Source organism: Corvus kubaryi, unplaced genomic scaffold (genome assembly GCF_017639235.1).
Source record: "Corvus kubaryi isolate FWS band 111438036 unplaced genomic scaffold, C.kubaryi_AGA036_p1.0 37387, whole genome shotgun sequence".
NCBI classification, from domain to species: domain Eukaryota; kingdom Metazoa; phylum Chordata; class Aves; order Passeriformes; family Corvidae; genus Corvus; species Corvus kubaryi.
In genome coordinates, this window is record NW_024581129.1 from 14329919 (window position 1) to 14343730 (window position 13812).

Sequence of the window (13812 nt, forward strand, 5' to 3'; positions counted from 1 at the left end):
TGTGATGTGAGGAGAGAGACCTGCGGTGGACTGGAGGGATAACGGGGAGCTGCCAGTGTTGGAGGGAAGTCTGGTACAAGGATTGACTTCTTTCTTTCTTTCTCTCTAATGATTGCAGCAAGCGCTCACAGGACCGCCCTTTGTCATTTCCCGAGAAGACTCCAAAAGCAAAGCACTTGTTCTACTGCCAGCGTCCTCCATTATCATTGGTGAAATCCATCAGTGCAGCCCGACAGACCTTTCCTAATGCCATGGGAACGATGCCGTGAGGCCTGGTAAGACTTGGCCATAGCCATGACAGAGCCCCACAGGGTTTCGTTCACCACTCTGCATGGGCCACTGAGCAGCAGCTTCCTGAAAAGGTCTCGGAAGGACGATGGAGAGCAGCCCCCGGAGCCTGAGCCGGCAGCCACGGCCGTTCGGATCACTCTGACCCTCTTTGAGCCGGACCACAAACGCTGCCCAGAGTTCTTCTACCCAGATCTCCTCAAGAGCTGTCGAGGGAAAGTAAAAGGGGGTTCTTCAGGTGACAAGGTGAGTGTCCCTGGGGGCCTGTGGGAACCTGTGTTGTAGCTGAAGGTCTCAAAGGCTGTCTCAGCATTGCTGTTTTGAGAATTGGGTCTGTGTTTGCTGTGAGGTGCTGCAAGGTGGGAGGAGGGTGTTGAACATCCTGCAGGTAGGAGAACTGACCCTCAGGCTGGGGTTCTTGTTGTCAGGCCACGCTGGGTCGCTCCTTTGCTTTGGCTGGAATGTCGTGTTGGGAAGGTGTTGTGCTGGTGGCAGGTGTGGGATGTGGTGCTCGTTTAGTTTGGAATGGCTGGATCTAAAGTGAGTTTTGGTACCTGGGCAGCTGGCAGTGATAAGGAGTTGTTTTCCAAAGAGCACCAAAGGAGACATGAATGAAAACTCCTGTAGCATCTAAACTTGGAGTAAGGAGGGTTTGTCTATGAAAAGAAACATACTGGATTCTGTTCCTTTTACTGTTTGCCTTCAGAACTGTTGGCAGTCAGTTGATGTTTTATGCTGCTTAATTTTGGGGTTTTTTTTTTTTGAAAGTTGGGAGAGGCAGAGGCAGGTACAAAATTAGCTGGGAGGGCACCCAAACTGCAGTGACACTCTCAGAATCCCATCCAGTTTGGCTTGGAAAGGGTCTTAAAGCTCATCCTGTTCACCCCCTGCCATGGGCAGGGACACCTTCCACTGTCCCAGGCTGCTCCAAGCCCCATCCAGCCTGGCCTTGGATGCTGCCAGGGATCCAGGGGCAGCCACAGCTGCTCTGGGCACCCTGTGCCAGTGCCTGCCCACCCTCCCAGGGAACAATTCCTTCCCAATATCCCATCCAGCCCTGCCCTCTGGCAGTGGGAAGTCATTCCCTGTGTCCTGTCCCTCCATGCCTTGTCCCCAGTCCCTCTGCAGCTCTCCCGGAGCCCCTTTAGGCCCTGCAAGGGGCTCTGAGCTCTCCCTGGATCCTTCTCCAGGTGAACACCCCCAGCTCTCCCAGCCTGGCTCCAGAGCAGAGGGGCTCCAGCCCTTGGGACATCTCTGTGGCTTTCTCTGGATTCACTCCAGCAGCTCCACGTCCTTCCTGTGCTGTTGGCCCCAGGGCTGGGGCAGCTCTACAGGTGGGGTCTCACCTGAGGGGGCAGAGGGACAGAATCCCCCCCTCCCCTGCTGCCCACGCTGGGGCTCAGCCCAGGGCACAGAGGGGGTTTCTGGGTGCTCACAGCTGGGACAAGTCCAGCTGTCACCCACCAACACCCCAAATCCTCCCAGGGCAGCTCTCAATCCCTTCACCCCTCAGCCTGGATTGATCCCGTGGGTTCCCTGGCCCAGGTGCAGCACCAGCACTTGGCTTTGTTGAACCTCGTGAGGTTCCCATGGTCCCACCTCTCCAGCCTGTCCAGGTCCCTCTGGATTTGCTCCCATCCCTCAGATGTGTTAACCACACCACACAGCTGGGTGTCATCCCCAGACACCCCAGTCTGAGGGTGCCCTGATCCCACTGTCCATGTCACTGATGAAGATATTGATCAGCACTGTCCCAAAGGCTGAGTTATCTGATCTCCTGCCAGTCAGGATGGGTTTCATTCAGGGGGTTTTGGTGGCAGTGTGACAGGATTGACTGTCATGGTTTCACCCCTTCTGTTTCTACAGAAGAAAGACGTGGCTGATCCCTTCAATGATGAGGAAAAGGAAAGGCATAAAGTGGAGGCTCTTGCTAGGAAGTTTGAAGAAAAATATGTAAGTGTTTCTTCTTTAAGTGATGTTATTCCTTGGGCTGGGCAGTGCTGTTCAGCTCTCAGGCAGGGCTTTTAATGCTCTCTGGCTCTTGGGTTCCTGTTCTCCCCCAGTCCTTTATCCTGGCTGCCACATGCTGGTTTTTAATGTTCTTTTTCTGTCTCGGGGCTGCAAAAATAGTTCAGATTCATTCTTAAATCAGACGAGTCTGATTAAAGTGAATGACATGAACTAAAGTGAGCGGCAAATCACTTACTGTGATTGATAAAATTGAATTTCCTTCAGCAAAAATTAATTTCCAGGCCTTGTTGCTGCGGCAGGATGGAATCTGCCAAGTCTCTGAGCATGGGGCTGTGATGAGTCCCCTCCCCTCAGGACACTGCTGCATGGATCTGCCTTACCTGTTCCTTTCTGTTCTTCCTTTTGCATTATTTCTGTAGTTGGCAGTAAAACCACACTGTGTTTTATCTCTGGCACTTTGGGGTAGCAAGCTGTGTGTTGTTTTCTGATCCCGTGGGTCACCCTGACACAGTCTCTGTGTGTTCAATGTCTGTAGTGCTGAGTCTGTACCCACTGGAGCACTTAGGGAGGAGCAAGCAAGTTGAAGGGGTGCAGACCCAGCTCAGTGTGGAGTCTGGCTGGCAGTTTTTCATTTGGCTGCAGTGTTTTGTTTCTGTATGACAAGGCTTAAAACTGGATTTACCACAGCCTGGGAGTACAGTGTGATGGGAGCCAACCCTGGTTTGGTTCTGCTGTAGTTCTTCTGTCCTGGAGCCAGTGTTGCTGTCCTGTGTCAGGGTATCTCTGTGGTGCTGGAAGAGAAAAGTGATCACAGTGTCCATGTTTCCTTGTTCAGGGTGGCAAGAGGCGCAGGAAGGACCGGATTCAGGATCTGATTGATATGGGGTATGGCTATGACGAGTCCGACTCCTTCATCGACAACTCGGAAGCTGTGAGTGCTGGGGGGTCTGAGAGTGGCTGGGGGGCTGAACCTGGACTGGGGGGGCTGAACCTGGACTGGGAGTGAGCCAGGAGGGTACCAGGGCCAGGGAATGAGAGCTCCTGCAGCAGCTGCATGGCAGGAGATGCTGGTAGGCATTCCAGGCTGTTCTTGGGGGAGCACACTCTCCTCATTCTTGTGACCAGTGACAGGACTCGAGGCAATGGCTGGTGCTGAGTCAGGGAGGTTTAGGTGGGATATCAGGAAAAGGTTCTTCCCCAAGAGGGTTGTAAGGCACTGGAACAGCTTTCTCAGGGAAGTAGTCACAACACCAAGCCTGTGTGAGCTCCAGGAGCATTTGGACAACAGGCGCAGGTTGGGATTGTTGGGGTGTCTGTGCAGGTCCAGGAGCTGGACTCAATCCTGATGGATCCCTTCCAACTCAGCATATTTTGTGATTCTGTGAACCCCACTGCATTTTCCAAGCAGCTGAGCTATGGGATGAAGTAACCAAGCTCCCAGTGCCAATAAACTCTTCTCTGTTACTTCCAGTACGATGAGCTGGTTCCTGCTTCTCTCACTACAAAGTACGGAGGGTTTTACATCAACTCGGGAACGCTGCAGTTCCGGCAGGCCTCTGAGTCTGAGGATGATTATGTCAAAGAGAAGAAGAAGAAGTGTCCCAAGGTCAGCAAGGCAGCTTTCTCAATTATCCTGTCTGTTACAGCTCAGAGCTTGCCGCATGAAAGTGTGTTGGCATCCAGAGTGGGAGAGATTCGTGACTTGGTGTGGGCAGAACAGGGATGAGCACTTGAAATCCCATTGTGTCCTGAAATTTCTTAGTGAAATGAAGCCTGTCTGGCATGGATCAGACTCTGGCAGGGTTGCCTGGTTCCTGGAGCAGAGGTGACAGCAGCTCCCTGTCACCCTGGAAGTCACAGCATTATGGGGGTGCTGTCAAATGCTGAAGGCAACACATGCCAGAACCGTGGTGAAGGATGTAGTGGGGCTGGGTGAATGAGTCCTGCATTTTCACAGTGTTGGGAGAGGTCCCAAAGTGGCTCTGGGAGTGCTGGTGATGTTGTGGGAAACTCTCTGATTGTGACTCGTTTTTAACCCTCTGCAGAAGCGGAAGTTGAAAGATGGGGGTGAAAAAATAAAGAAGAAGAAGAAGGATGATTCTTACGACAAGGAAAAGAAATCGAAGAAGTCCAAGTTTCCAAAAGCTGGGTAAGGAGGGGAGGAGGGAATTCTTGCTGCTCAGCACCTTGTTTCAGGGTTCCAGGTGGCTGCAGTAGGAACCTGTTGCAGTGTGGGGCGGCTCCAATGCGCATTGCAGACACCAGCAGGAAAAGCCCCGTTGCTTCCAAAGTGGGACAGAAAGGCAGGGGATGATCAGGGAAGGAGCACAGCTCCCCAACAGCAGTGTCTGAGCAAAGGGGGGGCACAGCTGGCTGCAGGAGTGGTGTTTTTGGAGCTCTGTTTAGGCACTGAGTAGGAACAGATATGGGGAGTAGAGAGAAAGGTAACAACTGTTGAGACAAAGCTGTGGGAGGAAAGGCAGGTGGGAAGGGCTTGGACTCAGGGCTGAACGAGTGTCGGGCTGGCAGGGAGGGAGAGGTGACAAGGCAGGCTGTGTTACTGCTCTCTCTGGGCAATCCTTTGTACTCCTGCCCAAAGTATTTCTTGGATGAGTGCTCAGCTCTTTTGTAGCTTTTGGGCTGTAAAATGGAATGGTTTTTCTTTTTGTTCTGAGTCATCTTGTGCTGTAGCTCTGTCCTTGCTTTGGTCTTCATGGCCTGTCTCTTTCAGTATCTATATCTGTTGCTTTTCACTCTTTTCCTATATTTGCCTCCTAAGTTTTTTCCTTCTTCCTTTAACTATTCTTTGTAATTTATTTTTTCCTGTGTGGATCTGCTTTTGGGCAGCAGCAAACCATGTGTCTGACGTGGTATCATCAGTGTGTGATCCCTTCCAAGCGAGCAAGGAAAAGAATTTGCTCCGCTGGTTTCAACACAACAGAAAGCTTCACACTAACTCTGTCCTGCCTCAGTTCCTCTGTACTAATTGTGCATTTCCCATCCTTCCTTGCTGGAATAACAATAATATCATGAAGCTAAATGAAAGCAGAGCTCTGTGGAGGTGGTTTAAGCCCCGGCACCTCTCTGCAGTGAGTCAGGACAGCCTTCTCTGAGCTGAGAGGAACAGGCAGAACCTTAAGACTTTCAGAAGTTGTAAAATACTTTTTCTGGTGTACTTGGTTAAGGGGCTAAGACTTTCCAGGGAATTGTGCCTGAAGTGAACTGGGGGGAAGGGACCCTCTTTGCTCCTTGATCTTGTATTCAGTTCCCTTTCCCCCTCCATGCTTTGTTTGCAGCTTCACAGCGTTAAATGCAAGTAAGGAGAAAAAGAAGAAGAAATACTCTGGAGCTCTCAGTGTCAAGGAGATGCTGAAGAAGTTTCAGAAGGAGAAGGATGCTCAGAAGAAAAAAGATGAAGAGCAGAAAGTAGTGACTCCTTCCCCAGCAGACCCTGCAGCCCCAAGGGAGGCAGAGGCCATGGCCGACCCTCTGCTCTCGCTTTTCGGCCACGCCAGTGACAGTGACCTGCTCCAGGCAGCCACAGCCATGGACTCCCTGAGTGACCTGGACCTGGAGCGGCTCCTCAGCGAGTCCCCGGAGGGCAGCCCCTTCCCTGAGGCCGAGGATGGCAGCGACCCTGGTGGCACGGGCTTGGAGCAGGAGTTCAAGCAGCCACCTTCCCTCCCAGAAGGGCTGCCAGCCCCCCTGGAGAAACGGATCAAGGAACTGGCTCAGGTACAGCAGCTGCTGGGGGCAGTGGGGCTGGTGGTCACTGGAGGGGGCACAGCTCTGCTGGGTGTGTGTGGCAGCACCCAGGCACAGAGCACATTCCAGTGGGGGAGTTCCTCAGTGCCACTGGGATCACACCTTGGTGTCACCTGGTTTCCTCTGAGTCATTTCCTTGAAGGCCCAGATGTCAAGTGGTGTCCAAGTCCAGGACCTTGCTACCCACTGAATGTAACACTCAAGATCACACCTGATCAGGATTCCTTCTTTACCCCTCTTGGCAAAGTATGGAGCTGATGCAAGAAGTAATTTCTAATGTCAGCTTGACATGAATGAACTGAAATGTGAATTACTGAGGCTGATTTGGGCTGGGATGGAGTTAATTTTCCCCACAGTGGCTGGTATCAGGCTGTTTTGGGATTGTGCTGTAAAGGGAGCTCATAACCCAGGGATGTTTTTGTTATTGCTGAGCAGAGAGTGCTCACCCAGTGCCAAGGCCTTTGCTGCTCCTCACCCCACGCTGCCAGCAAGGGGCTGGGGGGCATGAGGAGCTGGGAGGGGACACAGCCAGCACAGCTGATCCCAACAGGGATATCCCAGACCATGGGGGGTGATGCTCAGTATATAAAGCTGGGGGAAGAGGAAGGAAGAGGGGGATGTTTGGAGTGATGGCATTTGTCTTCCCAAGGAACTGTTACGTGTGATGGAGCCCTGCTGTTCTGGGGATGGCTGAACACCTGCCTGTCCATGGGAAGTGGGGAATGAATTCCTTGTTTTGCTTTTCTTGTATGGCTTTTGCTTTCCCTGTTACACTGCATTTATCTCAGCCCAGGAGTTTTCTCCCTTTCACTCTTGTGATTTCCTGCCCCATCCCACCTGGATGAGGGAGCAAGCAATTGTGTGGGGCTGAGTTGCAGGCTGGGGTTAAACCATGACAAGGACAAATCCCACCATAATACTTTTAACATGCTGTGCTGCTCAGGACAGGGAAGGGGTGCACAGTGTTCTGTGTGTAAAATCAGAGGCTGCAGCTGGAAAGCATTGCCACAGTTCCACGGTGTGAGAAGGCCTGGAAAGCCCTGTAGATGGGGCTTGAGGATTTGCTAGAACCATTTCCATGTCATACACAGGCAGATCCTTCACTGAAGCTTGGGTACCACTCTGAAGCTGCACCAGTTGGAGTCCTTTCCCCATTTTTAACAACTCGTTGTTGGGATACCATTTAGGGAGTGGAATAGATTAATGTCTAGAAGGATGGTCCTGTGTGTTTTCACCAGTAGCTCCTCCTGCAGCTGGACTCCTGCTGTGGGACTCGCCCATCTTCTCCAAAATGTGGTGTGTGTGGGAAGCTCCAGTCTGTTTTGGGAGAAGGAAAACATCGGGTGCTGGTCAGGGATGCCTTCCTGGCATGTCAAAGTGTGCTTTCAGCCTTGTGGTGTGAAGGCTGTCACCATCAGCCTGTCAACAAGTGCTGGGAGGTTTTGTTCCTGCTGCTGGTGTGGTTTTAAACATTGATTTTAAGTCATAAACATGGCCTTGGAGCTCTGTGGTGGTTCTGCCTCCTGGGGCACTTCAGTTGAGAGCACCTCTTAGTTAAGTAAGAGATGCTGAGTAACTCCTGTTACTAAAGATAAGCTGCTCTTAGAGAGCTGTTCTGCTGAGTTGTGCAGTGGGGGTGAGCAGATGGGAGGGGAGGAGGAATTGAAGAAAGTATTGCCACAGCTGATAAAAATAATGGGCTCTTGGTGGATGTTCCTGCTTCAGAAAGCACCAAAATAGTTGTTTTTGACTCTATCTGAGTTAAAGGAGAATATTTTGGAAGTTCCACGATATCAGGTTAATTGTTATGGTGTTGTGAAGCAGTTAAATAGCAGAGTCCCCACTGATTTTGCTGCTTAGATCTTCCTGCTGCTGTGTCTCTTGTTGCTGGATTGTGGATGTTAAGGAAAGAAACAAACTGAAGCCTCTGGGTCAGTTAGGATTTTGGGACATGCACTCAGGTGGGAATGAAGAGGTGCTGTACCTCTGCCTGAGAGCCAAGTCTCTTCGTCCCAGAGGTGGGAGCATCTCCTGAGTTAAATGGAGCCTCCAGGCATTTCCTCTTCTACTTGAACTGCTTTGACTTTAACCCTCTCCTTCCTAAATAATTCCCATTGAGGATTCTCCTTAGCATTGAGCCTTCTCCTTTGGTATCACCAGCTGCCTGTGACCTGCTGCTGGCAGGGAGGAATGTTCACCTTCTGAGCATAAATTAATTGCTTGCCTGCCTCAACTTTGGAGTGGTAAATCATGGGATTTCAAAATCCTCTCCTGGTCTCCCTTCCTGTGCAAGGAATCACTAACTCACTGTGGTGCCTTGTGCCAAATCCCAGTTTTGTTTATATCCCCACTCAGAAAAAACTGAAAGCTCTTGGCAGTTTGCTACTATCTCATTCATCTCTCGGAATTATTCTCTTGTTGGACATATTTTTCATGGGTGTGATGTTTTTGGGCAGCACTTTGTGAGCTGCAGTCATAGCTCAGGAAGCTTCCTGAACAGGACTTTTTTGTTGTTGTCTCCATGGTGTTGACTGGGAATAACGCATCCCCTGTGGCTGTGACTCTTCTCTGTTGGTTTCTTGGCTTAGTTTCCAGATTGATCTAGAAAACTTGGTGATAAGTCTCCTCAACCTTTCTTAGTTGGGATTAGGATGAGCTTTCCTGGTCCAGGGACAAGCTCTGTGCTCATATTCCTCAATGTATTGTGAAGTTAAAACCATGCCCTGAAGCTGTTGTTCTTCCCATGGCAAGTTTGCCAAAGAAGCCACCAAGCCATCTCCTTTGTCCCATTAAAGAGAGGAATCTTCACTCCAGAGTGGTCACTCCAGTGCATCTGGAGGGGAGAATCCAGACTGGGAAGGTCACAGGGTGTGCAGGACATGGTGTTACCAGGTCAGGCAGGGCTGGACTTGAACTGGGGAGGTGTGAGAGGACAGGGCACGATCTCACCTCTGCTGTGACAGAGTTTATGTAATAAAACTGTGCTTTTTTTTGCAGTAATTCTGTGCTGGTTTAGAAGACACGTGGTTGCTTGTGCCAGCTGTGATCTGCTGCTGATGATCTGTGTTATTTCCTGACTTGCAGGCTGCCAGAGCTGCCGAGGGAGAAGGCAAGCAGAGGTTCTTCACTCAGGACATCAACAACATCATACTGGAGTAAGTGCTGCCAGCAGAGAGGTGTGGGAAAGGAGAGCATTAGGCAGAGCATTTTTGGTAAATTCAGGAGCAGGTTCAGCAGGAGTTATGGGGTTGTCCTTGTGCAGGTCTTCCAGGCCAGAATAACATGAAAGTCTCCTAGAAATGGCTTTCAGTTGAAATATGATGTGGTAGGAGAACATTGGAGGGGATGTATCCAGGCCTCCTGTTCTCAAGATAATTATTTGCCTAAATTTGGTCACTTGACCTGTGAGTTCAGCTTGATGCAAGACCAGTCTCTCCCTGTGAGAGATGTCAGGCAGGTTTTTGCTATTTAACTTACATGCTATATAGAATTGTTTAGAACTGGGATAAGGCTGCTGTGTTCAACTGGTTCTCTGGGAAAACTGGAGGAATTCCATTCCTGCTCTGTGTTTTCGAGGCTGCAAATTACACAGTGCCAGTGTTGCTCAGGCAGCTGCAGATAATGGCTTCATTCTTCTGCCAGTGCCTGGAGAGGGCTGGTGAGTGCACAGGGCTTTGTGATCAGTGCAATAATACTGACACCCAGGCTTTAATTTCATTGAGGTTTATCCAGGCACTTGCAGGCAACTGCCAAGGGGAGGTTTGGGACTCTGTTTCCCTCTCATTTCCAGGGCTGATTACCACCTTCCAGCATTCCAGTGCTGGCTGCACAAACAGTCCTTGTCTGGTGTCACACTGATCACTTCAGCCTCATTCAGAGGAGATTTAGACAGATTTGTACGACTTTGCTGTACAGTTTGGATTGGGGCAATCCCAGACAAAAGGAACTCACTGAGAGCAGCCCTGGGAGAAAAGGACTTGGGGTGTTGGTGGGTGAGAGGCTGGACATGTCCCCTGTGAGCTCCCAGAGCCCCCCTGTGCCCTGGGCTGAGCCCCCAGCGTGGGCAGCAGGGGAGGGGGGGATTCTGCCCCCTCAGGTGAGACCCCACCTGCAGAGCTGCCCCAGCCCTGGGGCCAACAGCAGAGGGACATGGAGCTGCTGGAGAGAGTCCAGGGGAGGCCACGGAGATGCCCCAAGGGCTGGAGCCCCTCTGCTCTGGAGCCAGGCTGGGAGAGCTGGGGGTGCTCACCTGGACAAGAGAAGGCTCCAGGGAGAGCTCAGAGCCCCTTCCAGTGCCTAAAGGGGCTCCAGGAGAGCTGCAGAGGGACTGGGACAAGGGATGGAGGGACAGGACACAGGGAATGGCTTCCCAGTGCCAGAGGGCAGGGCTGGATGGGATATTGGGAAGGAATTGTTCCCTGGGAGGGTGGGCAGGCCCTGGCACAGGGTGCCCAGAGCAGCTGGGGCTGCCCCTGGATCCCTGGCAGTGTCCAAGGTCAGGCTGGATGGGGCTTGGAGCAGCCTGGGACAGTGGAAGGTGTCCCTGCCCATGGCAGGGGGTGGAACAAGATGGTCCCTTCCAACCCAAAGCGTTCTGTGACTTTGATGATGGTGTTGATGAATCACTTGGCATTTTACACTTTTTGATACCAAGAGGTAGCTTAAAAAGCCAGGCTCCTAAGTTCTGTTTAACTGTGTAGATGGGTTTGGCACACTCTGATCTCTCTCATCTGCTCACTTGGAAGTTGAAACCCAAGGGATGAAGTTTGATTTTTTATTGTCCTGAATTCCTCTGCCATAACCACTGTGCACTTCCCATCTCAGTACCTGACCCTCCTGCATTCAGCTGCCAGGGAGAGCTGCAGAACAGATGAGACTGCTGACTTCCATTTGTTCCTTCTCCAGCTCCTCCCAGACCAGATTCAAAGCATAGCTTGGGATAAAATCCGTTGATCCTGGAACCCAAAGAACCTTCAACGCAGCGTGCCTTGTCCTTTGTCCCTCTCTCCCTGCCTCCAGCTGCCCTCAGAGTTGCCCTGCTTGCTCAGAGGATCGCTGTCAGGCCCTGCTAACGCTGTGTTTGTGTCCCCAGCATCGAGCTGCAGACGCGGGAGCTGAGCAGCCAGGTGCGCTCGGGGGTCTACGCTCACCTGGCCGCCTTCTTCCCCTGCAGCAAGGACACCCTGCTCAAGCGAGCCCGCAGGCTCTACCTCTACGAGCAGGTGAGGGAGCTTGCCAGCACAGCCCCTTGTGTGTGTGGTGCCCCTGACGTGCCCAGCGTGGCTGGTGGCCCCAAACAGCCTCCATGGGGCACCGTCCTGGCACGGCGGCTTCTGAACTGGCTGGGTTTTGGTGTCCCAGCCACGTGGAGCTTCAGGGTGCTCTGTGCTTGCTCCAGGGTGGCCGACTGAAGGAGCCTCTGCAGAAGCTGAAGGAAGCCATTGGAAGGGCCATGCCAGAGCAGGTGGCCAAGTACCAGGAGGAATGCCAAGCCCATACTCAGGCCAAGTTCGCCAAGTAAGCTCCTCGTTTGCCGATTCCCCAGCAGGCTCTCTGTGGCCTGGAGGCTGCTCTCTTGAAGTTTACCACCTCTTCTTGTTCTGTAGGCTAAATTTACTGATGGGCATTGATTGGCCCAGTTGAGCTGTGTGTGTTCTTTGTGCTGTCTGTGGCAATGCCAGCTACAGCAGCACTGATGGCACCAGAGCTGGGCTGAGGGGTTTTGCCTGTGCAGGCGTGTCCTTAGGAACATGGCAGCCTGGGAACAGTCAGGCTGGCTTAGTCCCATGATCTCTTATTACAAAATATTGGGAGATTTCTTAACCTTGAGCCCATAGCTCAGCTTGCACCCTAAGCCAGAGATTGATTGCTGGTATTGAGACCTCTGACCAGTGCTGTTCAGAGATACTTAATCCTCCACTTGAACCTGCAGAACAATCACTTCCACATTTTCTGTCTCTGTTTTAGGATGCTTGAAGAGGAAAAGGACAAAGAGCAGCGAGTTTGTTCTGATGATGATGAGGATGAGGAAAAGGGAGGGAAGCGCGTCACGGGCCCACGGAAGAAATTCCAGTGGAATGATGAAATCAGGTTTGAATAACTGAGATATTAACCAACCCACGACCTGTGTCATTCTTTGCCGTTGGCAGTGAAGCATTTTGGTGCCTGTGTCTTGTTTTCAGAGCAGTGCTGATCACCTGTAGGAACAGTCAGCTTGGAGGCTCGTGGCACATGGTGCTGTTTATGGAAGCCATTACTGCATTTATTACATCTCACCCTGAAGCTGCTTTCAGGCCCAGGCTAGCTCTGAGAGAAGTGCTGAGAAGCCTCTGTGCAGAGTCCAAAAGAGAGAGTCTGATCTTTGGGAACAGAAGGGATTCAGCTGAATTGCTGACATCCTACAGCCCAGACTCTTAACACACCCAGGCTCTGGTTGTGGAAGCAGTTGAAGCTGTTGGGTTTTGCTGCCCCTGGCACTTGGGGGATTGACGGAGAAGGGAGTGCTGAGAACAGGGGAGAGTGACAAAGGGTCAAAGGAAAATCAGTCTTGCTGTCTTTTTCTTCTTATTCTGGAACAAATCAATTTGTGCTGTTGATTCATTTAGGACACAGCCAGCTTTGCTTCCTGCCTTCTCCTTGCTGAGAGGTTCGGTTCTGTGGTTGTTACTGGTGCCTGTGGCTCTGGCACTGGTTTGCTACCTCAGCTGTTTCAGGAGATGACACTGGGAAGGGGTAACAAGACTTTTCTCCCTGGTGCATCCACGTGTGTGCACACACAGAGCATGGAATGTGCCTTTCCCTTCCCCATTCTTGGGGAGGCAGTGCAGGGTTGTATTAGCAAGGGCCAGGTGTGTCTTGGTGTGTTTATCCAGCCTGGATAAAGAGAATGGTCTCCAAGTGGGAAAGGTCAATCTGCGTAACCGTATCTGAAATCTTCCTGTTCCTCAGGGAGCTGCTTTGCCACTTGGTGAAGATTAAGTTGGATGGTTATGACCTTGACAAGAATAAGGCTCAGTCTCTAGAGGATTATGTGAAGACCTTCCTAGAAGGAGAGGTGAAGCCCCTTTGGCCAAAAGGCTGGATGCAGGCCAGGTGAGCATGAATCAAGGGATTCCTTGTCCCAAGGGACCTGGGAAGGTCGTTAGTCCTGCCCTTGCTCAGGGAATGGCTGGCTTCAGAGTTAGATCAGAGTGCTCAGGGCTTTGGCATGTGGAATTTTGGAAATTCCCAAGGATGGAGATTACCACAGCATCTCTGGGCTCCTGTTCTGGTACTTGATCACTCTTCATGAAATCTTTCCTCCTTATTTCCAGTAAGAATTCCCTTGCTGCACTGAACTGAATATTCCCTGCTTTTGTTTTTCACTGTGCGCCTTTGAGAAAGGTCTGGCTCCCATCTTGGTCATGTCTCCCTGTCCCCACCACTCTTTAGGTAGTGGAAAACTGCCATCAGACTCCTCCTGGGGCTTCTCCTTTTCCAGGCTGAGCAAACCCAGTTCCCTCCACCTCTCCTTGGCTGTCACATGTCCCTGTTCCTCGGGCTGTCTCCAGTTTGTTGGCATCTCTCTTGTATTGTGGGGACCCTGAAACTGGCTCTGTGTCCAGATGTGCCCTCCCAGGTGCTGAACAGGGGATAGTTTGCTCTCAGCAGGACACCTTTGCAGCAGTGGCTCCCCTTCAGCTTGCCCCCCAGGACCCCCAGGTCCTTTCCTGCAGGGCAGCTGCCCAGGGTTTTTCCATCCCAGCTGCAGGACTTGGTGCTCTCGGATTTCATTGAGCTTCGCAAGGT

General features: G+C 51.6%; 1 protein-coding gene across 5 annotated transcripts in view; it reads left to right on the forward strand.

Moving 5' to 3' along the window:
- UBN1 (ubinuclein 1) overlaps nucleotides 1-13812 on the forward strand; it is a 26889-nt gene continuing 13077 nt past the window's right edge. For all 5 annotated transcript variants that reach the window (XM_042037622.1, XM_042037620.1, XM_042037623.1 and 2 more), the window contains exons 1-11: nucleotides 1-534; nucleotides 2155-2241; nucleotides 3095-3190; nucleotides 3731-3865; nucleotides 4305-4408; nucleotides 5556-5994; nucleotides 9109-9179; nucleotides 11117-11246; nucleotides 11423-11541; nucleotides 11992-12114; nucleotides 12973-13116. In XM_042037622.1, the coding sequence (XP_041893556.1) occupies nucleotides 295-534; nucleotides 2155-2241; nucleotides 3095-3190; nucleotides 3731-3865; nucleotides 4305-4408; nucleotides 5556-5994; nucleotides 9109-9179; nucleotides 11117-11246; nucleotides 11423-11541; nucleotides 11992-12114; nucleotides 12973-13116 (1688 nt within the window). In that variant the 5' untranslated portion in view covers nucleotides 1-294. The remainder of the gene's footprint in view (nucleotides 535-2154; nucleotides 2242-3094; nucleotides 3191-3730; nucleotides 3866-4304; nucleotides 4409-5555; nucleotides 5995-9108; nucleotides 9180-11116; nucleotides 11247-11422; nucleotides 11542-11991; nucleotides 12115-12972; nucleotides 13117-13812) is intronic.